This window comes from Equus caballus, chromosome 24 (assembly GCF_041296265.1).
Source record: "Equus caballus isolate H_3958 breed thoroughbred chromosome 24, TB-T2T, whole genome shotgun sequence".
NCBI lineage: Eukaryota > Metazoa > Chordata > Mammalia > Perissodactyla > Equidae > Equus > Equus caballus.
Window position 1 is genome coordinate 56411339 of NC_091707.1, and position 24832 is coordinate 56436170.

At 42.2% G+C, this 24832-nt stretch overlaps 1 protein-coding gene across 11 annotated transcripts in view; it reads left to right on the forward strand.

Moving 5' to 3' along the window:
* The window catches only part of PPP2R5C (protein phosphatase 2 regulatory subunit B'gamma), a 140457-nt gene that overhangs the window by 35210 nt on the left and 80415 nt on the right, over positions 1 to 24832 (forward strand). The window contains exon 1 of one of the 11 annotated variants that reach the window (XM_003364070.5): positions 9577 to 9934. The exons of 5 other annotated variants lie outside the window; for them this stretch is intronic. In XM_003364070.5, the coding sequence (XP_003364118.2) occupies positions 9841 to 9934 (94 nt within the window). In that variant the 5' untranslated portion in view covers positions 9577 to 9840. Of the gene's footprint in view, positions 1 to 9576; positions 9935 to 21816; positions 22112 to 24832 lie in introns of those variants that run through there. 5 more of the 11 variants (XM_001489034.5, XM_070249534.1, XM_070249536.1 and 2 more) reach the window with 5 other exon arrangements.

Here is a 24832-nt window from a genome sequence, read left to right on the forward strand (position 1 = left end):
CCTGAGGAGATGAAAAATAAAACCTTTGGCTGAATTTAGAAATGAAAATTTGGAAGTTTTATTCCGAAATGCTACCTAGAAATAAAATCAGTGAGATGTATTTATAGGCAGTTTGTTTTTAAATAAAGACCAAAAGAAAGTGACAGAGGGACCAGAGAATAAAAAGTAATTCCTTTTTCTCAGCCTGCATTTTCGTGCAGTGCGCCTTCCAGAGCTGAAAGTGGGCAGACAGACCCGGCACCTTTGCCGTTTAGTCTTAGCTCAAGCCCTTCACGCTGCTGCCGCCGCGGCAGGAAGGGAAGAGCAGTGGGCTTGTCGTAGGAGAGCTAGAGGCGTGGGGGTGCCACCGCGGAATCCCTCGTATCTACGTGGATACGTATCCCTCTTAGTTATGTGCCACAGAGAAGACGTTTAACGAGTAGTAAGGGGGTTTTATAGGATCAGGATTGGGTGTTACTGCTTGATTCATCCATTCAGTCACTTTGATGGAGCACCCACGGTGTGCCAGGCACTGCCAGTCTATGGGCTGGCCCAGGGGAGGGAAGGAGGAAGGGGAGAGAAAGACTTCCTGGAGGAGGTTAGTCTACGCAGAGGTCCCTTAGGTGGCTCTGCTGCCCCCTCACAGGGCAGCCCCAGGAATCTTCGGGAAGGCTGCTGGTGGAGGCCCTGTTCTTGGAGTGCAGCACTGTCCATGCTTCCTGCATCTTCCCCGTCATGGCTAGAGCCACGTGTGGGTAGGTCCTGCCTTGGTCTCGGCTGCTCCCTCCTGAGCTCTCCGCTTCACCTCAGTGGGTCGTGCTCTCCGTCTCTGACTTTTGCACCTCCTAACAACCGAGGAGGTGAGGAGGTCACATGTACCCCCTTTTACAGGTGAGAAAAGAAGAACCAGCCCCAGGGTTACTCGAGTGGCCTCCTCCTGAGCAGGCTGTCGGCATGGCTGCATCGTGAGCCTCCTCTGCATTGCCTGCGCTGAACGCTTGTTTCGTCAGTGAAGAGTGCTCTGGAGAGCAGTGAGCCCTGATAGCTTAGAGGAGCACGTGGAGTCGGTGCAGGGGTGACAGACTTGGCAGTGGGCAATGAAGCCATCCATACCTGGCTCTGTGAGACAGGGAGTGGACATCCTCTGATTTGCTGGTTCAGTTTATCATGCTAATTGAGGCTAATTTTTGTTTGTATGTTTTGATCTCGTCTATGCATCACAATAAATCTTTTGCATCATACTTCCTGGGTTCCTATCACAGCTCTTTCTCTGTCCTTGGCCCCTGCCTAAGAGGCAGCATGCATTGAGGGAGTCTCCCTGCTGTAACTTAATCTATATGTCTTTTTAAAAGTTGTTTCTTTTAATTTTCATGAAAGTGTTATGTGCTAATTTTAGCAATACTGAAAAATATAGAGAAATTTCAGAAAGGAAAAACACTTGTGGCCATACCACTCCACAGTGACTAGTGTTGATATTTGGGGAGTGTTTCTTTTTTTTTTTTTTCTTTTTTTTTTATTGTGATCTTAATAGCTCATAACATTGTAAAATTTCAATTGTACATTATTTGTCAGACACTATATAACTGTGCCCCTTCACCCCTTGTGCCCACCCCCCTTCCCCCTGGTAATCTCTTTGTCCATAAGTTTGTTTATGTTCCACAAATAAGTGAAATCATATGGTGTTTGTCTTTCTCTGTCTGGCTTATTTCACTTAACATAATACCCTCAAGGTTCATCCATGTGGTTGTGAATGGGACGATTTGTCTTTTTTTCTGGCTGAGTAGTATTCCGTTGTATATATATGTATATCTCACATCTTCTTCATCCAGTCATCAGTCACTGGGCACTTGGGTTGCTTCCGCATCGTGGCTATTGTGAATAGTGCTGCAGTGAACATGGAGGGGCATAAGCCTCTTTGTATTGTTGATTTCAAGTTCTTTGGATAAATACCCAGTAGTGGGACGGCTGGATCACATGGTATTTCTATTTTTAATTTTTTGAGGAATCTCCATACTGTTTCCCATAGTGGCTGCACCAAGTTGTATTCCCACCAGCACTGTGTGAGGGTTCCCTTTTCTCCACATCCTCTCCAACATTTGTTATTTTTTGTCTTGGTGATTATAGCTATTCTAATGGGTGTAAGGTGATGTCTAAGTGTAGTTTTGATTTGCATTTCCCTGATGATGAGTCATGTTGAGTATTTTTTCAGGTGCCTATTGGCCATCTGTATATCATCTTTGGAAAAATGTCTGTTCGTATCCTGTGCCCATCTTTTGTTTGGGTTGTTTGTTTTTTTGTAGTTCACTTGTATGAGTTCTTTATATATTACGGAGATTAACCCTTTGTTGGATATATGATTTGCAAATATTTCCTCCCAGTTAGTGGGTTGTTTTTTCATTCTGATCCTGGTTTCCTTTGCCTTGAAGCAGAAGCTCTTTAGTCTGATGAAATCCCACTTGTTTCTTTTTCCTTTTGTTTCCCTTGTCTGAGTAGACATGGTATTCGAAAAGATCCTTTTAAGGCTGATGTCAGTGAGTGTACTGCCTGTATTTTCTTCCAGAAATTTTATGATTTCAGGTCTTACCTTCAAGTCTTTAATCCGTTTTGAGGTAATTTTTGCATATGGTGGAAGATAATGGTCAACTTTCATTCTTTTGCATGTGGCTGTCCAGTTTTCCCAGCACCTTTTATTGAAGAGACTTTCCTTTCTCCGTTGTATGTCCTTGGCTCCTTTGTTGAAGATTAGCTGTCTGTAGATGTATGATTTTATTTCTGGGCTTTCAGTTCTGTTCTAGTGATGTGTGTGCCTGTTTTTGTACCAGTACCATACTGTTTTGATTACTGTAGCTTTGTAGTATAATTTGAAGTCTTGGATTGTGATGCCTCCAGCTTTGTTGTTGATTCTCAGGATTGCTTTAGCTATATGAGTCTTTTGTTGCCCTGTATAAATTGTAAGATTCTTTGTTCTATTTCTGTGAAGAATGTTATTGGGATTCTGATTGGGATTGCATTGAATCTGTAGATTGCTTTAGGTAGTATGGACATTTTAATTATGTTTATCCTTCAGATCCATGTGCTTGGAATCTCTTTCCATTTCTTTATGTTATTGTCAATTTCTTTCAGTAATGTCTTATAGTTTTCCTTGTATAGGTCTTTCACCTCCTTGGTTAAATTCATTCCTAGATATTTTACTCCTTTTGTTGCGATTGTAAATGGGATTGTATTCTTGAGTTCTTGTTTTGTTAGTTTGTTATTGGAGTATAGAAATACCACTGATTTTTGTAAGTTGACTCTGTATCCTACAACTTTGCTGTAGTTGTTGATTATTTCTAGTAGTTTTCTGATGGATTCCTTAGGATTTTCTATACGTAAGATCATGTTGTCTGCAAACAACAAGAGTTTCACTTCTTCATTGCCTATTTGGATTCCTTTTATTCCTTTCTCTTGCCTAATTACTCTGGCCAAAACCTCCAGTACTATGTTGAATAAGAGTGATGAGAGTGGGCACCCTTGTCTTGTTCCTGTTCTCAGAGGGATGGCGTTCAGTTTATCCCCATTGAGTAGGATGTTGGCTGTGGGTTTGTCATATATGGCCTTTATTATGTTGAGGTACTTTCCTTCTATACCCATTTTATTGAGAATTTTTATCATGAATGGATGTTGGATCTTGTGAAATGCTTTCTCTGCATCTGTTGAGATGATAATGTGATTTTGTTCCTCATTTTGTTAACGTGGTGTATCACATTGATTGATTTGCAGATGTTGAACCATCTCTGTGTCCCTGATATGAATCCCACTTGATCATGCTGTATGATCTTTTTAATGTATTGCTGTATTCAATTTGCCAATATTTTGTTGAGGAGGGAGTGTTTCTTTTTGATTGTACTATTTCTGAAAAATTATACACTGCCCTTTTCACTTATACTTTTATTTATAAATTTATAGATATTTTGATGGGTGTGTAATATTTCACTGTGTGGGATAATCTCTTTGACATTAAGGCCGTTTTTGATATTTTAGAATCATAAATAAAAATGTGATGCTCTCAAAAAGAATAAAATAACTTAGAAATAAATTTAACCAAGGAGATAAAAGACTTGTACAGTGAAAACTGCAAAATGTTGCTGAAAGGAACTAAAGAAGACACTAGGAAATGGAGAGACGTCTCCTGTTTATAGATCGGAAGACTTGATAGTGGTAAGACATCAGTATTGCCCAAAGTGATCTGCAGATTCAGTGCAATCCCTATCAAAATCTTAATGATGGTTTTTTTCCCAGAAATAGAAAAACCCATCCTAAAATAAACATGGAATCACAAGGGAACCCCAGATAGCCAAAGCAATCTCAAAAAGAAGAACAAAGTTGAGGCCTTACACTTCCTGATTTCAAAACTTACTGCAAAGCTACAGTAACCAAAACAGGCTGATATCGGCTGTAAAGACAGACATACAGGCCAATAGAGTAGAACAGAGAGCCCAGAAATAAACCCTCACATATGTGGTCAAAGATTTTCAACAAGGGTGCCAAACACTCAGTGGGGACAGGACAGTCTTATCAACAAATGGTGCTGGAAAAACTGGATATCCACATGCAAAACAATGAAGTTTGGTCCCTTACCTTACCCCCCACACAAAAATTAACTCAACATGGGTCAAAGACCTAAACAGAAGAGCTAAGACTATAAACTCTTAGAGGAAAAGCTTCATGACATTGAATTTGCCACTGACTTCTTGGATATGACACCAAAAGCATAGGCAACAAAAGTAAAAATGGATAAATTGGGCTACATCAGAATTTAAAACTTCTGTGCATCAAAGGATGCAATCAACAGAAAAAGGCAACCTATGGAATGGGAGAAAATATTTACAAATCATTTATCTGATAAGGGATTAATACCCAGAACTTAAAAAGGACTCCTGCAACTCAACAGTAAGAAAACAAACAACCCAATTAAAAAATGTGTGAAGGACTTGAATAGACATTTCTCCAAAGAAGATATACAAATGGCCAATAAGCACATGGAAACATACTCAACATCACTAGTTGTTAGGAAAATACAGATAAAAACCACAGTGAGATACCACTTTTTGCCTATTAGGATGGCTACTGTCAAAAAAAAAACCCCAGAAAATAACGAGTGTTGGTGAGTATGTTGAGAAATCGGAATCCTTGTGCACAGCTGGTGGGAATGTACAGTGATGCTGCCACTATGGAAAACAGCATGGCAGTTCCTCAGAAAATTAAACATAGAATTACCATATGTTCCAGCAATTCCGCTTCTGGGTATACACCCAAAGGAATTAAAAGCAGTGATTTAAATAGATATTTGTATACCCGTGTTATAGCATTATTCACAGTAGCCAAAAAGCAGAGGCAGCCGAAGTGTCCATCAAGGGATAAATGGAACAAAATGTGGTGTATCCATATGATGAAATAGTGTTTGGCCTTAAAAAGGAAAGAAATTTTGCAGTATGCTACAACATGGATGAACCTTGAGGACGTTATGCTGAGTGAAATAATCCAGTCACAGAAGGACGAATACTGTTTGATTCCACTTATTTGAGGTACCGAGAGGAGTCAACTTCATAGCGACAGAAAGCAGAATGGTGGGTGCCAGGGTCTAGGGGAGGGGAGGGGAGTTAGTGTTTAATGGGGACAGTTTCTGTTTTGCAAGATGAAAAGAGTTTTGTGGGTAGATAGTGGTGATGGTTACACAAAAATGTGAATGTACTTAATGCCATTGAGCTGCACATTTAAAAATGGTTAGGGTGGTAAATTTCATCTTACGTGTATTTTAACACAATTGTAAAAATAAGTATTTTTTAAAACGTGATGATGCTCACTCATAGCTACTGCATTTGTAGAATGGATTCCCAGAAGTAAAATTACTTAAAGAACCTTGATACATATTGCCAAATTATTTTCCGAAAGGATCAGAACAATTTATAGATTTGTTGGCAAGGTTACAGCATGCTTTTACCAGTATTGAATAATTATCATTTTTTGAAATTATGTTGATTTGATAGGCAGAGAAATACTTTTTCATACAATTATTGATCAGTTCTTTTGTGAACTGAATCATTTAAACATGAGGCCTGTTTTTTTCTAATCAATTATAGTAATATTATTAACTCCTTGTTTTTATAGCATTTATATTTCCTTTTGTTTTTTGGAGGGAACATACAGAAATCTGTAAATTTTTTTTTTTGAGGAAGATTAGCCCTGAGCTAACTACTGCCAGTCCTCCTCTTTGCACTGAGGAAGACTGGCCCTGAGCTAACATCCATGCCCATCTTCCTCTGCTTTATATGTGGGATGCCTACCACAGCATGGCATGCCAAGCGGTGCCATGTCTGCACCCGGGATCCAAACCGGCGAACCCCAGGCTCTCAGAGCAGAACTTGTGCACTTAACTGCTGTGCCACCGAGCCAGCCCCAATTTATAAATTTTTTGATATGATGTGAGCAATATCCCTTAGGAGTTTGTCTGGTGTTTTTAAATGTCCTCTTCTAACTCGAGACTTGATATTCACTTACCTTTTATTGTAAAAGCTGTAGAGACTTCAAGGGGGTGGAGAGGGATTAGATTTGTTTTTCTTTGTTTTTTTGTGAGGAAGATTGGCCCTGACCTCACATCTGTTGCCAGTCTTCCGCTATTTTATGTGAGACTCCACCACAGCGTGACTTGACAAGTGGTCTGTAGATCCATGCCTGGGATCCAAACCTGCAAACACCAGGCCACCAAAGCAGAGCACAAAAACTTAACCACTACACCACTGGGCCAGCCCCTTGTTTTTCTCATTTAATTGTTTTTTTGTTTGTTTGCTTTTTGCTGAGGAAGATTTGCTCTGAGCTAATATCCACTGCCAAATCTTCTTCTTTTTGTATGTGAGCTGCCGCCACATCATGGCAGCTGACAGAAGTGGTGTAGGCCCATGCCCAGGCTGCCAAGCAGAGCATGCGGAACTTAACCACTAGGCCCCTGGGGCTGACCCTGAATTGGTTTTTTATTTAACCCATCTCAGATTCTATTTTGGTGTGAGGTGAAGATTTAAATTGACTTTTCCCTACGTATAGCCAGTTATCCAGCTAATCTTCCCTTTCCACTGACGTGAGATTCATTCTTTATCACGAACACTTGTCTAAAGATACTTAGCAGTTTGGGGGCTGTTGCTTCTATTCCATTAACCTGCCTCTTGAGCCCATGTCGCACTGTCATTAATTCCTAAGCTTTAGAATTGGTAGGACTAGGCTTCCTCATGAGAAGCGGCCTTGTTCTTTTTTTTCCAGGTATTTTGTCAAATACTTGGAAAAATAATGGAGCCATCTGAATTTTGACTGGAATTGCTTTAAAACTGTAAGTTACTTTGGGGAAAAATTGACATCAGCATATTTAGAGTATGTATGCTTCCAGTTCAGAAACACACCTTATCTTTAAACAGTTCATCTTTTTTTTTCCTTTCTCCGTATTACAGTCACGTCACTTAATGAGGGAGATACCTTCTGAGAAATGCGTCATTAGGCAATTTTGTCATTGTGCGAACATCGTAGAGTGTACTTACACAATCCTAGATGGTATAGCCTACTACACGCCTAGGCTTTATGGTACTAATCTCTGGGACCACCATCGTATATGTTATATGTGGTCTGTTGTTGACCAAAACGTTGTTCTGCAGTACGTGATTGTATTTATCTGTTTGTTGCCTTATTCATATTTTAGAGTATGTTTCATCAGTGATTTCCAGATCACAGTCTTTGAGTTCTTTAAAGAACTACTCTATATGCATAAGGCTTCAAAAGAGCATGGGGGAAAATCACTAATAAAGTTGAGATCCTTTGATCTGAGATCATTAGGAAAAATACATCAAGAGGTCTTTGCTTTTTCATTGACATCTAATCTGTATATTTTATATGAAGATTCTTTCCCCCTTATTTCTGCATTCCAGCTTATCAGCACATTTCCTCATCTCATCTCGTATGACGTATCAAACTATTTGAGGGCAGGTCTCTCTGTTTTCAATGTATAGATCTGCAGTCAGCATCTGCTTCTGAACCCCTTACCAAGCCCTGTGCAGACTGTGTTCCTGCTTGCACTTATGTCTGAGCTCACCTGGCCTCACTCCCTGGGTGAGAAGGTAATGGTGAGTCCTAGGGAGAGCTCTCCTCCCCGCATCTGGTGAACCCAGAGGGTCGGCAGCCAGAATCTCAGTTCACATTACCTGACTCAAAGCACAGGCTCTCTTGTTAAACCATGTCTGCTGTTCAGATAGCAGAGGAGCCGGGCAGGTGTGAGGCCAGCAGTATGCTCAGGTGATGCCCACTCCTCACTGCTTGTCATAAATAATTTCATGGCCAGCTCTGGAAGCCAGCAGCGTCCTTCAGCTCTGCGGAAAGTGGGGCAGGAATGGGATTTGGTTTGCTTTTGCTTGTCTGTTTTTTCAGTGGTTATTCATACACACAGTGAAAACTACATTCTTACTGGTGAGGCTGACTAAATAAGCACCCGTGAAGGATTGTAGCAGTTTATTCATTCATTGAAATGTATCGAGTGCCTACCCACAGATGTATCTGCTAACCCTAGTCTGTTTCAGGGGGTTCTTACTATTGTGAATTACGTTTAGGAACCACAGGGCTTTTACCTTCTGTTCACAAGTGGGCAAATGGGGTGGGGGGAGTTGTGTGAGAAATTATAAAAAGAGATGTGGTTTGGACAGACTTAGTTGTACGTGTGAATAGGTGAGGAATGTTTTTCAGTTCTACCTGGCAGAGATTTTTCTTTATAGTTTATTGGTTTTCATTTGGAGCTAGTAATAGTATTTCTTTTTGTAGGGAATCATTTCTCCAATCCCGCCTTCCCCTGAGGATACTCCAACTCAAAAATGTTGTCTTTCTTCTTTTAACAGCTTTTTACATTAACGTTTTTTGAAGATAGGAAATTAAGATCTGAATAATAGCTTTTAATACTAGCTCCATAAAAATAAGTGAAATATCTTTTTTAATTTAAAAATTTTAAATTTTATCCAAATTCCTAAAACTTAAAGTATCTAATATGTTGACCAAAATGAACACTTCATTTCATTTGATGGCATTCTTTAATTCCCACAGCCAGATCGTATGAATACCTTTAATTTGTAGCACTTTCTAGCTATTGAATATAAAGAAGCTTTCATTTTCTATATAATTAACTGAACTTTTTCGAGAAAAGTTTAGGTCTGGAGAAAAACCAGCGTTTGAGGATTGCAAGTTCGTAACTTAGTAGTAGGAGAGGTTGAACGGGAGTCCAAACTAATGAATTGGAATTGTGTAACATTTGAATAGCAATTTGCTTTTTAAAAAGTGGTTGCCAAAATGCTAAATATGCTGCAGATGTTAAAGTAATTAGAACTGGAAAATAGAGGATGGCCAGGTTGGTATAAAATACCATTTAATTTGGGGTACCAGTTAGGGAAATGCTAAAATGTAAACTTCACAGAGACATAAGATGCACACTTTTTTTTTTTTGATAGCTCTCTCAGAATCATTTGTTTACAGTCTAGCCGGGGTTGTGGCCTCAGTCCTGCCCCCTAAGAGATGGGATCTTTGCCTAAGTTATTGAGAAATGAAGACCGCAGAAAGCCGAAAAATGTCCAGGCTTTTCATGCACGCTGACAGCCAAACAGAACGCTCTTTCCATTTGCAGTTTTTTTAGTGTCATTTTAAGTTGCAGCTTCCGGCCAATCAGCGAGCTCCATGCCTGCTGACATCACGAACCAGCCAGTTCCCTCCAGCTGCAGAGAGCTTCAGTTTGTCTTTTTTTTTAAACTAAAATGGAGGCTGGTTTCTTGCCTTAAGGAGTACACTGCCTTTCCCGCTGAAGTCTAGATGTTGACATGTAATAAAGCGGGCAGCAGGATGGTGGTGGATGCGGCCAACTCCAATGGGCCTTTCCAGCCCGTGGCCCTTCTCCATATTCGAGGTAAGTTACCGTGTGTTTCCCTGAATCGAAACCTTCTGTGGTTAGTTAATAAATGGCTATTGTGCTTCAGATAAGAAAAGCAGGAAGTCCTTTACAGCAGAATTCATTCCATGTCGCTGCAGACTTAACAAGAGGAGGTCGGGTGTGTCACTGCAGTTTGGCATTTTACGAACTACTTACAGAATTTGAGTCTTGAGAGAGGCCTTGCATGCATAGTTCAAAGCTGGTTTTTCTGCTTTCTGCTCGCTCTCCCATCCCCCTTTCAGAGCAGTGCTGATGTCAAAGGATGTGAAGTCACTGCCCGAGGAAGGTATTGGGTGGGGGTAGGAAGGAGAGGCGGGCCGGCAGCGCCTGGCCAAGTTGTCTGTACGCAGAGTTTCTGTTACATCTGTGTTGCTTAACACCACAAGGGTTTCATCAGGGACACATCTCTGAATTAAAGATGAGCTGCAGCCAGAAAATATGCAAAAATGATTAGAAAAGAACTTCCTTTAAAAGGATTGTTTGCATTCTTGCCATGGAGCCTGAAAGAGAAACATACTCATGCTTTGAAATATTGAAATCCATTGTGGGTCATAATTTCTGAGATGTTAGCCCTTTCACGGAATAGTAGGAAATATTTTGCATTTAAATAGGCTCTATATTGGCATTTGACTTTAAAATTTAAAATGGCAACAAGTTTTCAATGTATATGTAGATCTCATAATAATTACAGTTTGCCTCTTGTAGTTAATACAAAATTTAGATTCAAAATATAGCTTAAAAACACAATTACCATAGTAATTAATAATACTCAAAATATAAGCATCAGGGTAGTAATATACTTATTCTTACCTGGTATTTTAAAATATTGTATAAATTTACTGATCAAAATTGGATGAAATAGAAAATAGATGTTAAGCTTTATCAAATCACTTTAAAATTTATAATGTCACAGCTATCCCCAACAAAACAGTTTTAACTGTCAGAATCTCCTGTAAGGACTCGTGTTAAGGAAGGGTGGGGGCAAGATTTCGAGGTGACTAATAGTCCGTATGACTAAAATGCCAGACAAGATTTTTCAGATCCTAGGGTGTACCCAGGGAAGATAAAGCCACGTGAATGCCCGAGCTGTTGGAATAAAATGGGTGTTACTTTTCTCTTCAAATCCTCTTTAATGAAGCTGGTGGGAGTTAATATCCACAGTGGCCAACTTGCAGGTCCGGCTAAAAGGCATTGTTTCGTAGTGCACCCAGGAGAGAGCAAATCTGACCACAGATGGCGTTTAGATATTGTAGTTGCAGGAACCAAATGGGCAAAAACAAAATGTAATTGTGTTTAGATTTAAGTTAGTACTTAAACACTGACTAGTTAGCAATAAGATAATTTTATTGCATGTAAAATGTATATTTTTATACTTTTAAGGAATTTTCTTATAAACAGACTTTTTTGGCTTGTGAGTTTTCTGATTCTATTAGACATTTAATGTACGTCATTTTTTGAACTATAAATTTGTTCTGAAATGGAATCATTTGATTTTATACCTTATACCACATTGTTTTTTTTTTTTTTTTTTTGGTGATTCCCAGACCTTATTATGGCTGCTTTGGTTTTCTTGCTGTTGGTTGAGTGGCTGGGTGTTACTCTCTGATTGTGGAGGGAAAAGTGGTGAAGTGCATTAACTTGAAAGAGACTTGAGTTTTTAAGAAGGGGTGACCTTTAGGACGTAAAACTGACTTCTAGTTCAAACAGTGGGGTCATTTCTAATTTCACAACTTGAACACTTGATTTACTCACGAGGACTTTTCAGAGCAAGCATGTTGATGTGTGGTTTAGCAAAATTTGTATTATTTACCTTGGCTTCTAGATTCTTGATCAGTTTAACATCCGAGTAGCAGCTCTGCCGTGTGTCCGGTGCTGAGGGGTTCAACATGGCAGTGACACACAGCCCCGCATGGGGGCCCTGGCGCAGGACACAGGAAGCGCTAACTCTGGGCAGGTGCTGGAGAGCAGGGGCTGATGTCATGAGGCTGGACGGGCCACACTGAGTTCCTGCCCTCTGGGGTGCTCATGGTTCTCATTTAGGAAGGAGGGGCCTTCCACACAGAAGGGAAAATAACTTGCCCAAGGTCACACAGCCAGGAATTGTGGGGCCAGAATCCAAACCCAGGCAGTGGTTTTGTTTTGTTTGGAATCTTTTTAAAAAAACAAACTCATTTTAAAATGGAAATGTTGGCTGTTTGCAGAACCTTTGCCACAGTATTAGAATAGCGCTCCTTCCCAGCGCCTTATCAACATCCGTTTCAGTGGCCTCTTGTGTACGACAGTTTCGTGCCAGGGTTCATTTCTTCCTTCATTTTACAAATATTTGTCGAGTCCCTACCACCACGTGCCAAGCAGGCTCCTGACTCGAGTGTGAAGCAAGCTCTGTGGCCCAGCTTTCAGCGTTGACGGGGGCGGGTGGGGGGCGGGGGGGGACAGTCAAGCAACAAATCAATAGGTCACTGAACTGGTTAGTAGTTCCTATGGGTTTGATAGTTATCTTCTACTGAATGGTCTAGAGTTTTCAATTAATGTGGTCAATTGGCATATCCTAAAGAGTACCAGTGTGCAAGGAACGTCTCGTTGAAACAGTGTGAACTTTTCTGTCTGTAAAAAGAGAAAGCAGCACCTGGAACTTGATGGCTGTAAATTTAGCTTGATGACTTAAATCCCGTGCTTCCAGTGCTGTCCAAGAGAACGGTCTGTGGTGGTGGAAATGTTCTCTGCGCTATCCACTGTGAGCCCTGGCCGCAGGTGACTACTGAACACTTAAAATGTGGCTGGTGCAACTGAGAAACCAAATTTTTAATTTTATTTCATTTTAAAATTTAAAGAGACACATGCATCTAGTGGCTACTATATTGACAGTGCAATTCTCGACTGGTATTGACAAACTTTTTCAGAAAGGGCTGGGTGATAAATATTTTCGGCTGTGATGAAAGCAGCCCTAGACAGTGAATAAATGAACAGGTGGAACAAGTCCCCGGAAAGCTTTGTTTAAAGAGCAGGTGGCAGGCCGCATTTGGCCCGTAGCTCATAGTCTGCTGACCCCTGTTCTGGACTATTCCTTGAATTTTTCTGATTGCCTGTTAAGATCAGTAAACTACGTTAAGTGCCACACAGGCTTTCAGCTGCAATGCGTCTTCCCGCAAGGGATGGCCTGGTGGGGTTTCCAGAGCCAGCTTGAAGGCAGGGATGGCCAAGCCAAAAAGGTGTGAATGGCCAGTGAGGATGAGAGTGGTGGGACCCTTTTTCAGCTGGGTTTATTCTGGCCTCAGCAAGGTAGTTGATTGCTCTGATCTTGTTCTGGTTCTTAGTAAGCTCACCTGCTGTTGAGTCTGTCTTGGAAACACTGAGAAGTAGCCAATCAATCTGGGCGGGGAACTGGGGAGCAAATCACTCTTTTTGTGTCAACCCACTCTACCTGGGAAGTGGAGGTCTGTTTATAGAAAGGTTTGGTTTCTCACGAGTACTTCTGAGTCACCAATTCGATCAACATCTTACCTTTCCACTAAAAATTTAGAGAAAAACGTGCAAGAGGCAGTGTGGAAGTGATTCCCAGATGCAGAACACACCTGCGTGGTGTGCAGTCAGCAGTGTAGTGAGTACCTAGGATTATCTTCATTCCCCAAAATTAGGAAGGAAGAATGTTTCGGTGATGACCAAAAATAAAAGACCCTTCAAAAGATCATACCAGTGAGTCATTCTCTCCGAATAGTGCATCAGCTCAACTCAAGATTTTCGCTTCACAAACATCTATGTGTTGTGTAACTGTCACTCTCTATGAAGTGACCGTTTAGAAATGCACGTGTAAAGCTTACCTATGGTGACACTGTACGTGAAGTTGTTTCCTTTGTGTTCCTGACAGGATGGAACGTTACCAGAGTAACTAAGTAGCTCTCCGGGGAGATGCATGTTTGTGTAAAGCCTGCACACCTTTTGTTAATTAGTCTTCCCTTGAACTTGGGTATGTCTCCTCGGAGAATTCTGATCATGACTGCTGCCTTGCAGCAGAAGCTAAACTTCTAGAATGTTGTCATTGAAGTATGTTAATTGTGTAGAAGAATGAGAGAAAAATAAAAAGATGAGGTTAATAGTCAAGAAAAGGGTGTGTGTTTTAAACCTAGAAAAAGGACAGACTCCTCAAGGGCAGCGTAGTTTGGAGTACAACCTGCTCCTCATCCTGCTCTGGTTCCATATGTCAGGTGCAGTTGCACGGTGGTTCTCTGAACCCCGCAGTCCTCTGCCAGTCGATTCAAGCTTTTGTGAACGGTGACTGACGTTCCTCCCAGCATTCCTGGCTGGGAGGGGAGCAGGACACGTCCTAGTGTGCCTCTCCCCAAGGTCACCAGCCTATAAGGCCAAATCCAGGGTCCCCACCCTAACTGCATGTCCCCAAGCTGCTACTGGTGGCGGCCCCAGGAGAGGCAGCATTTATAGAGCGCCTTCCGTGTGCTGGACCAGGGCCACATCCTCCTAACCCTGTTCTCTCGCCACAACTGCCCAGCACTGTGAGGCGTTGCTCCCATTTTGTTCTAGAAGAGGAGGGGAGCCTCTTGTCCAGAGCCACAGAGAATGAATAAAACAGTCAGAGCTCATGCTGTCTGCACCACTTTAGAGTGTTGTGAGGTGGTGGGGAAAGCTTCCACATCACATGAACCTTCTGATGGTTAGCATTTTCTGTAGTGTAATATCTTTGAGTGTCTGGAGTTCAGACTCCTCTCAGGTTTAGATGAGAGTCTGTTAGATTCTGTGTCTGCGTTCTTGGTGAGGGGGAGTTGATCGCCTCCTTCCCTGCCGTCCCGTCTCACTCAGCACGTCTGCCAGGGATTCATTGGTGCCTTAATTTTCTTCTCTCCTCCATGAATCCTGAGCATCCTGAGGAAAGTCAAGGTCAATTGGCTACTTCTCATGACATTTGCCGTCGTTCCTTGAGTATAAGCACTCAGTCAGCGTTGAACTGAAAATAAAAAAGTTATTTCTCTGAAAGAACACTCGGTAACAGTTAATTGGTGTATTAGCTAATTGATCAGTCAAATAGTACTTGTGAGGCTCGTGAGAAACTGTACAAGGTCACTGGTGGGAAAAGTGGATACAGGTGACTACTGTGCTCTGGGCCTTGCTTCAGACTCCATCTCCTCTTTCCCGTTGGACGGAGGCATTACCCCAAGGCTGTGGAGAGCTCTACAAAATGGGGTGGTTTCTCCCACTGACGCGCTTAAAGAAAAGTGCATCTTTTTAATCTTGGAAAGACATTGGCTGGAGTGCAGGAGCAAACTGCAGCAAGTAAAGGCTGGTTTTGTTTTAGCTCCTTGAATTATTCATAAGTCAAAACCCTTGTAGTTTGAGTAAATAAAGAGATGTAGCGATCAAATACAGTGCGCGACTCTGTAGCAGACCTTTGTTCTGAAGCAACAGAATCAAACCCATGGAAGAGGCTTTTCGGGCAGTTGGAGAAGGCTGAGTGCAGAGTGCTGTGGGCGCTGTGGAGTCCCGTGCGTCTCCTGGGTGTGACATTGTGGGGAGCTGTCCTTGCTCTGAGCGATGGCAGGTTGAAGCGTTGAAGAGGGAGGTATCGTGATCACTGAAACTTGCTTCAAACCACAGAGAGAAAAATAACTCAAGCAAATATGCTAAAACACGAATAATTGTTGAATCTCGGGAAGTGGGGGTACAGGTATTCAATCAATTTCTGTGTAGGTTTAAACTTTTTTGCAATATTTGAGAGAAATATCTTTTAAATGTTCTGCTTTAGAAAAAATGTGCAAAGGAGATGTAATTACTTAGAAATTGTTTCCTAAATAGTGAGCGGTGGTCTTTCATGTTCAAGTTTTGGCTTGTCCTACGATTTTCCTTTCATTCCATTGTTGACAAATTGGTCAGTGAAGTAGTCAGGTGGGAACTTGGCCGTCCTGGCTGGGTGGGGTTGAGACCTTGCAGCCTGGCTCCCAGTGGCCCCCTCAGTGGTGGCAGCCTCGCAGCAGGGGGTGCCCCTGCCAGCCAGCACCAGGCCCTCATTGCTAACTCATAGTGGCTGCACCATCTTACCAAAGAGTGTTTTTGGAGTGTACACCTTATTTGATGTTTATTTGCATGTTTATTGATGTCTTAAAGTGAAACAGCCTTTAAGGCACGCTCCAAGATAAAACCAAAGTTCCCTTTGAACTTGAGAGAGCGCTTGCTGTGAACAGCGAGGGTCTGAAGCCACAGGACCACCAGCTAGCTGAGCCATTTTGGGCAAGCTGCTCCCTCTCTGTGCGTGGAAATGGGAATGACATGAGAATAAGATGACCTGCCTCTTTGGGTTTTTGGAGGGTTAAAGGAGTGATGAATACGTAGAAGGTGCTTAAAATGGTGCCTGGAGTGTCGTCAGCTCTCAAAGTGTTAGTGGTTGCCGTGGTTGTCACCCCTTTTCTAGGTCAGATGTGGGACTTCGGAGCCCAGCATCTTAACCGCAGCTTGTGTTATTTTTCGACAGCTGTGATACCTGTGTTCGTTCATCTTGAAACTCGTCTGGCTCTCTCCCCCGTTTACCCTTCACCAAGCCTTCTCTCCTCATGCAGTCCGCTAGTCATTTCACCACCTGGAGGAAATTAGTATCATCAGTAATCCTGGAGTTTGTACTATGCTCTGCGTGTAGATTATGTATAGAATTACCTGATAAGATGATCTCAAGCGCCGTCCCCAGGGCCTCTCCATGAGAGTGTACTTACTGATCCCTGTTTGGGTCCCATCTCTTAAGTAAAATAAGAAATCAGTATTTATGTACATTCCCTCCTCCCCCTGCTTTTAACTCTTGAAGAAAAGAGTTTTAGCATAACATTCATAAGGACTTCTGTTTTTAGAAGTTAGAGATATTATCTGTGATTAGTCCCAAATAGGGTGATTTCACGTCATTTCCCTTTAGTTGTTTTTAAATGCGTATGATGCTTTCTGATGCTTTAGCAGTTTGGCTTCCAAAGGTTTGCTGTCTTACTGTCAAATCCTGCTACATCTGACTCCTCTGAATTTGTTTTTTGTTGGGATTTTTTAATTGAGATAGTATTGGAATTAAGTGGAATCTCAACTATAACCTTCTGTTTTACTGTTTAAAGTTTTAATATTGTTGTGTTTTTAATACAATTTGAACTGTTAACACTGTTTGATTAGGTTATTTATTCTCTTTGAGATATTTGAACTTTTTATACTGTATTTGGATTTTTGTCTGCTGATTGAGTTATTCATGAACGATGTGTATTTTGACTTAGAGAGTTTTGAGAATAGTGATGTTTCTCTCTGGGGAACAAGCCCAATTCTTCCTAAGTTGCTGGTCCCTTATTCTTGGCAGGCTTTGAAGAGGAAGAGGTGGGAGGGGGTGTGCGTTCATGTGTATTTGCATTTGTAGATGGTTTTGGTACCCATGCCACTAGGAATTGTTCTTTTCACCTTTGTGTAGTAGGCCAAGCTTATTGCGGGGTGGCGTTTGATACCGTGTTCTCAGAACTCGAGCTGTGAAGGTGTCCTCAGCCTTTGCAGAGGGCAGCGTTCATGAGCGTGGTGCCAGGGCGCCTGGAGCCCCGGAGATACTTTTAAGGGGTCTGCAGGACCAAAACTCTTCCTGAGAACACCAAGGCCCTGTCTGGCTCTGTGTGTGGCCATTTGCCTGGATGGTACAAAGGCAGTGGTGAGTGAGACAGCTCCTTCCATGGAGCAGGCAGTGCTGTCCAGCCAGGGGCCACTCTGTTCCCCACCACGAGCACACCAGTCACCTGAGAACGTCCTTGAGGAAGCAGGAAGTGGTTAGTTATGTTAAATCTCGCCCTTTCTGTCCACACCTTCTAATATTGTGTGCTGATGTGTGGCGTTCGCATAAAGCCCCCTGCTGTGCTGGAGGACGTTGGCTGTCTCAGGAAAACCCGCAGTGGTTTGAGTTGCAAGCTGAACTAGCCATTTTTTTAGAAACATCATTTTTACTTGAAAGAACAAAAGACAAACTGTGGTTATTAAAACTTGAGTATTTGACAGATGTTTTCTCGAAAAGGAACCAAGTGAGCCTATCATTGAAGGGAAACAACTGTGACACTGTTTGTTGCCCATGATAAAATTCAAGGTTGCAAGCAAAAATTTGAATTTGGGGAAACTTATGTCTGCCATTGTGAACTTGACAGCTCCCAGTGCTGAAGACTCCTGGCGATATTAGCAGTCGGGGCCTGTGGATGTGTACAGTGGGAGATCTGCATAACTCTGAGCACTAGCACTTTCCAAAAGAGCAGTAAATGATGCTACAAGACGCGTGTGGGCAGGAGAGATGGTCTGAGTGCGGGGCACACCGCAGGATTCTGATGGAACTGAAACACCCATCAATATGGTTTCAGATTCCACATCGCAACTAATCTTGAAGAAGCTGCCACTTGTTGAAAGCATAAAATCAAGGAAAAATATCCAGAGGTTTTTTAAAAGGCTGTTGAAATACCTCCCTTTTTCAACTAAACTTGTCTTTGTGAAGCTGGGCTTTTTTTCATGTACTTCAACCAAGATGACATATCAAACAAATCGAATTCAGAAACAAGCGCAGATCTACCTGTCTTCTGTTAAGTCAGACATTAGAGATACGCAAACGTGTAAAACAGTGCCGCTCTTCTTGCTAGTTTTTTTAAATAATATTATTTTCATAATGATATTTAAGTTAACATGAAATGAGCCTATTATTTTAGATGACTAAGTAAATATTTTAAACATTCTCTAATCTATTCAATATCAGTAGATGTAACCCACTTAATCCAAGCTCTTTGAAAGGGTCCTCCAGACTTTTTAGGAGTGTACATGGGTCCTGACACCAATGAAAACTAGGAAATCTCTCTAGTGTGGGCCGAATATGACTCTGAGCCTGTTTTTACTAAGCTTCTGTATTTTTTCTCTTCCCCCTCAAAAAAAAAACCCCAGATTAACTGGTTAGCCAGTGGTGCACACGGGCCTCTCGGGCCACAGTGAGAGACGATGAGGGCAGCGACTGCACAGTGGGCAGTGAAGTCACCCCCAGACCCAGAGCCGTCCTTTCTGCCTTAGCTTCTGTTGATCTTTTCCTAATCTTTTCTAAATCTAATCTAAAAAAATCCATTTTCATTTAGTCAAATAATATGTGAATATACCACCTTTACATTTTTTAAAAATTATAAATAAAACCAAAATTCTCTTGGCCTTATCCCCTAAATCTCTTACCTTTTCCTGTCTCTCAAAGTGAACTGTTTGGAGTATGCTGTGTGTCATTCCAGACTGTGTATGTGTATATGTATTCACATAAATAATATGTATATTTACTTATTCACAGAAAGTATATAGTATTTTTTGTTTCTTTATGTCTTAAGAAAAAAATCTGACATGAGAGCAGTTTTAGAAACCTAAACCTTTCAGTTTTAGTATCTTGATAGCTCTCTAAAATAATCGATGATGCTTTGGGTTAATGTTGCTACATTATATTATCCTGTATTGCACTGTGTACACATACATTGCATAAGCTCTAAGTGTGATCTCCCATCTTTCTGCTGATTTGGTTTAAACTCTCCAACTAGGTGGGTATCTGGGAGGAGGTGGCTAGTGGAGCACCTGCCAGTGCCTTGGGGCTGTCCCAGGGGCTGCCACAGGCACTTAACGCCCACAGCCTCGCAGGAGAGAAGCTCTGTGCCCATTTTACAGGTGTCAAAAATAAGTGTCTACTAGTGGACCTAAGCAAAGAGTGAGTGACAAGGCCAGAAGAATCCTCACACTGTCTGACAGAGTTTAGGCCACTTCTACTGTACCAGGTTGCTGGAAATGTGGATTTGTGTTGGTGCCTGCTTGAGACCTCATCCTGAGGAGACGTTTGAGAGAGCACTGCTGATCCCTCTCTGTCTGCTTTTTAAAATATTCTACTAGACATTGAAAACTCTGAAGTCTTGTTAATTTGGTGACCCACTCCTCCCCTCCCCCACGCCCCTTCCTAAATTAGATCCAGTCATACCAGAATCCAGAGGTAGCAGATCGAGGTTTTAAGACCTAACAAGGGCACTTATACCTTCCTGAACCTAGGAATCTATTAGGTTTAAAATTTTGTTGTTGTTAGTGCCATCAACTCCTAGTGACCTACTGTCCAGCAGAGTGGAGCCCTACCCAGTCTTTGCACCATCCTCTCACCTTCCGGCGCTGTATCAGACAATCCTCCTCTGCTATTCATAGGGTTTTCATGGCCAGTTTTTTCAGAAGCGGGGGGCCAGGCCCTTCTTCCTAGTCTGTCTCAGTCTGGAAGCTCCGCTGAAACCTGGGTAACCCTGCTGGTATTTGAAATCCCGTTGGCACAGCTCTCAGCATCACAGCAACATGCAGCTGCCAGTGTGACAACCGACAGACGGGTGGGGTGCTTCTCTGACCGGGAAACGAACGCCCTGCGGAGGTGAGACGCTGGTCTTAACCACTAGACCCCCAGGGCTGGCTCGGTTTAAAGATGCATTTGGTTGAATTACGCATCTTCAGGGATTGAAAGAAAGGAGCTTAGCTGCGCATTCCAATCTACTATCCCTGAGGACAAAAAAAACCATAATGAGAATGAGCAAATTTCTCCTTTTATTTTATCCTTAGTTAAGAAAAATGCCATGCCAATGGAAAACTTTGAGTGACTGTCCAATGAGTGAGGGCTTTTTTTAAGAATCTAATAAATTCAGAAACTTTTTTCTTTGCAATAAAGTCACAAGTAACGTTATATTGAAAAAGTGTTATTAATCTTTAACAAAGGCTAACTTAAATTTGTACTTTAACCCAAAGTTAAACTTAGGATGTTCTGAAATTTTTGACTTATCTTCCTCTCCTCCCTACTACCTCCTCTTAAGAACTCCTTTCTTATTTTATCTCGTTTATTTTCCAAGTGAGGCCTTTAGGTATTGAAACTGAGCTGCTTTTAAGGCACGTAAACTTTCTTTGGGTTGACTCTTCTTATTCAAATAGTGCAGCATCACTGGATATGAATCCTGTGTTTTTTACTTCTAGATTTTGTGCATCAGTTAATGTAAACTTTCAAAATATTAATCTTGAATTTAATTTTGATATGAGTTGCAATTATCAACATCCAGTTAAATGAATATAGATTGTCCCACCTGTATAGATTGGAAAAAATATCTTTGGGGGGGGGGGGTGTGTGTGCACACCTGTGTTTATATAAAGCCCAATATCAACTTGTAAAAACCAGTTCAGTCTGCAGTCCTGTTATTTTGTATATGGGTTTAAACATTTGTTATTTGAGCCTTTTCTCTATCTTAAAAAAGATGGAGAGCCTTTAAGTGAAATGTAAGCTAAACTTGGAGCCCCCAAAATAATCTTAAACACTATTCTTCATGTTTAAATATTTTTAAAAAATAATCAAGGGAAATGTAAGAAGCATGTTCAGTGGAGCGTTCTCTGGCAGGAAACAGGGACGTGTCAGCCAGTTAATAGCCTTAACTATGGCATCCATAGTCACTCAGACATGCTGCCCATGTAAATATTTATGCCAGCTGGCAGTGTGCAGAACTGAGGCAGGGCAGCCCAAGAGCTAATGCAGTTTGGGCGTCTGTCGTCAGTGTGTGACTTCTCACACGTTATCTGGTATACCAAACTTTACCGTCATTCATTTCCTCTGGAGTTTTTCAAAATTGTATAGCCTGAAGAAAAGTTGTTTTCAAAGACCAGTCTACTCGGAGCATTTCGGTACTCCACGTCTGCAGCGTGGTAGATACCCAAAGGAAAATGGACAGACTGTTATTGTTTGTCATTAGCACCCAGCAACCTTTTGAATCTTCAAAGCTCCTCGCAAGTGTTCATTAACCCGTCCTCTTTCCTGTGAGGTAGCAATCAGGTGTTATTAGTTCCATTTTTACAGTTGTGGAAACCAAAGCAGAGAGGTCCCCCGACTTGCCTGAGGTCCCAGAAGGAGCTGGTGACAGAGAGCGGCCGAGCGTTTGTGTTTTCTGACTCACAGTTCTGGGCTCACACCTCTCTGAGCGTGCTGTGGGGCTGCGTTCGCAGGTTCCTTTATCACAGAGATCTGTCTTCATGGGACTCTCTGCTCTCAGTTTTTTATAGTGGGGTAGAGTGCAGTACAGCCGGAACCAGGTTAGTTGATCTGATGGTGTCGTCTAGAAAAACAAGAGATGCAGATTCTGGGTCACGAAGGTAAGGCTGTACCTTGAGGGTCTGTGGTTATGGGTGAAATTAAAGGAGCCTTAAATTGTGCCCACTTGCCCCTTAGCCTAGCCTGGAAGCTCCTGTTGAAGAAACACGGACTCCGTGACTCTCTTCCACGTGGTTTAAGGACCTTGCACAGCCTGAGAGGTTCACGTTGGAGTGGCATTTTCAACACAGCTGATGAGAGTATTTCAGTGTTAAACATAAGTTGCTGCTGGTAAAGATTCCTCCTCAGTAATTCTTAGAATTTAGTACCAAATTAGGTCTATTGTTCTCTTGGTAGTAAGAGTGTGGAGCTCTTGGGGGGTGGGGAGAGAGGCCTTCTTTGTCTGAAAAGTGGCTGTTTCAGTCTAGCATTTGTCCAAGGGAAGCAGTGGTGAGAACTGTTTCTTGGTGATGTGTACAGTTGAGGGGATGTTTACACTGAGGTAGAAACATCTTTGTACTCATGCTCCTGATTTCCATAAAGCTCTGCGGATGTTTCCTTCCTCATTCTTTGCTTTCCAGCCTTCTGAATGTGTGCTCCTGTTGATGTCAGTGTTGTAGTGTAGCAACCCTACATCCTTTGTTGTGCTTTCAAATTAGGTTAAAATTAAGACTGAAAAATTGGAGTTAACTGAATTCATTTCAAAAGGAAGGAAATCTTTATGGAATATACCTAACACAGAAAGGAGAACAAAACTTAGTTTGACCTTATGCTGTACAGCCACCTAAAGCTTTGTTTCATTCCCTTGACAAATACTTAGAAATCACCACCGTGGTGGTTGGTGCTGTACTGGGTGCTGAAGGTGCGTGTGCACCCACTGCAGACGGGCGCTGAAGAGGAGGGAGCAGGCCCTGTGGGCAGGCGAGGCCTCTCTAGGGAAGTCAGTCTTGCTAAGCTCATTTGTGGCCCCAGAACGCAGTCCAGGACCTGAGGTGATTCATTCAGCACACTGGGGATGTGTTGGGGTCGGGGGGTGGCAACGTGGTTAGAGAAATCCTGGGAAAGACTTTAGATCCTGTAAGTAGGACTTCTTTCTGGAGTGATAATGGAGAGCGTCAGAGAGCGATGAAGCGAAAAGGCAAGATGCAGAGCGGTGATGAAGCGCAGAGAGAGCTAAGAAAGTATTTGTTATAGTTCCATAATGAAACTTGAGAGATAGGAAACTAAAAGTGATACTGCTGGTAGGGGAATGCAAGGGTTTTCACCATATGTGTGTGCGTGCCTGTGTCTTTGAACCGTGTGAGTGTGTTACCTATTCAAAAAGTTACATAGAAATAAGACATAGCATTAAAAGTGGGGGCATATACTGATTACTGATCTTCACAGTGAGAATCAGGGATTGCTGTCTGTGTGTGTCTTTGAAGTTACTGCTGTGCTTTTAGCCAGTTAACCGGCTAGAACACAGTCTTGAAAGGCCAAGATCATGGATTTGGACTTGAGCTGTAGCCAGAAATTAAGTTTGCTCGTCCTTATCCTAGTGTGCGCACTCTCAGCTCTTGCCAGGCCTGTTTGAGTGCACACCCTCATTTGTGAGGGCAGCAGAGCGCGAGGATGCAGGTGGAGGGGGCAGGTCAGTCACCCCTCAACTTCCTCAGCAGGGCCTCTCTCAGATGGTATCATTCTGGTAAGACTGACCTTTCCTGGCTGTGTTTCATTTAGTCAAATGGACCAGTTTTGCTGTCTTTCAGACATTGTCACTGTGCGGTCAGCCCTGTTCGTTTCTTGGGTGTGAATGGTAAAGCTGTGAAAACCAGAACGTTCAGTGTCTTCCTCAGCAGACAGGGTTTTTGGAAATTTCTGGGGCAGGAGGGAGAATTTAGGAAGGAAGCTGGGGAAGTAGCTTTGGTTCTCCTCATGGCACAGAGGGGAGGCTCCGTGGAGAATCAAAGGGGAAACAGCAAGGTGGGGAGTGTGAAGAATGGCGTGCTGACCTAGGGTCGGTAAAGTATGGCGTGGCCTGGAGCAGAGTCAAAGGTGGCAATCACCACTCTGTCACAGCCAAGTCTTTCTGTGTCTCAATTCCTTATCAGGCCCTTATCATAGATGTGCTTTACAAATATTTTTCCCAGTCTGTAGTGTCTTTTCACTTTCTTGATGATGCCATTTGCAGCACAAACGTTTTGAATTTGGATGAAGTCCAAGTTATCTAATTTGTCTTTTGTTGCTTATGTTTTTGGTGTCATATCTGAGAAACCATTGCCTAATCAAGGATTTCCTCCCATGTTTTCTTCTAAGAGTTTTATAATCTTAGCTCTCACATTTGGTCTCTAATCCATTTTGAGTGAATTTTTGTATATGGTGTTAGGTAAGGGTCCAACTTCATTGTTTTGCATGTGGATATCCAGTTTTCCCAGCACCATTTGTTGAAAAGACTGTTCTTTCCCCGTTGAATGGACTTGGCTCCCTTGTTGAAAATCAATGGACCATAAATGTGAGGGTTTATTTCTGGACTCTCTATCCTGTTCCATTGGTCTATATGTCTGTGCCACAGTCTTGGTTATTGTAGCTTTGTGGGAAGTTTTAAAATCAAGAAGTGTGAGTCCCCTAGCTTTGTTCATCTTTTTCAAGATTGTTTTGGTACTCGGGTCTCTTGCATTTCTGTGTGAATTCGGTTAGATCAGGATAGTGGGGCGCAGACTCTCCCTGGCAGCTGCTCTGACTGAGGGGAGAACGTGCCCCTACGGGGAGTATGGGGCCTTGGCCCCATGTGGTCTACTATGAAC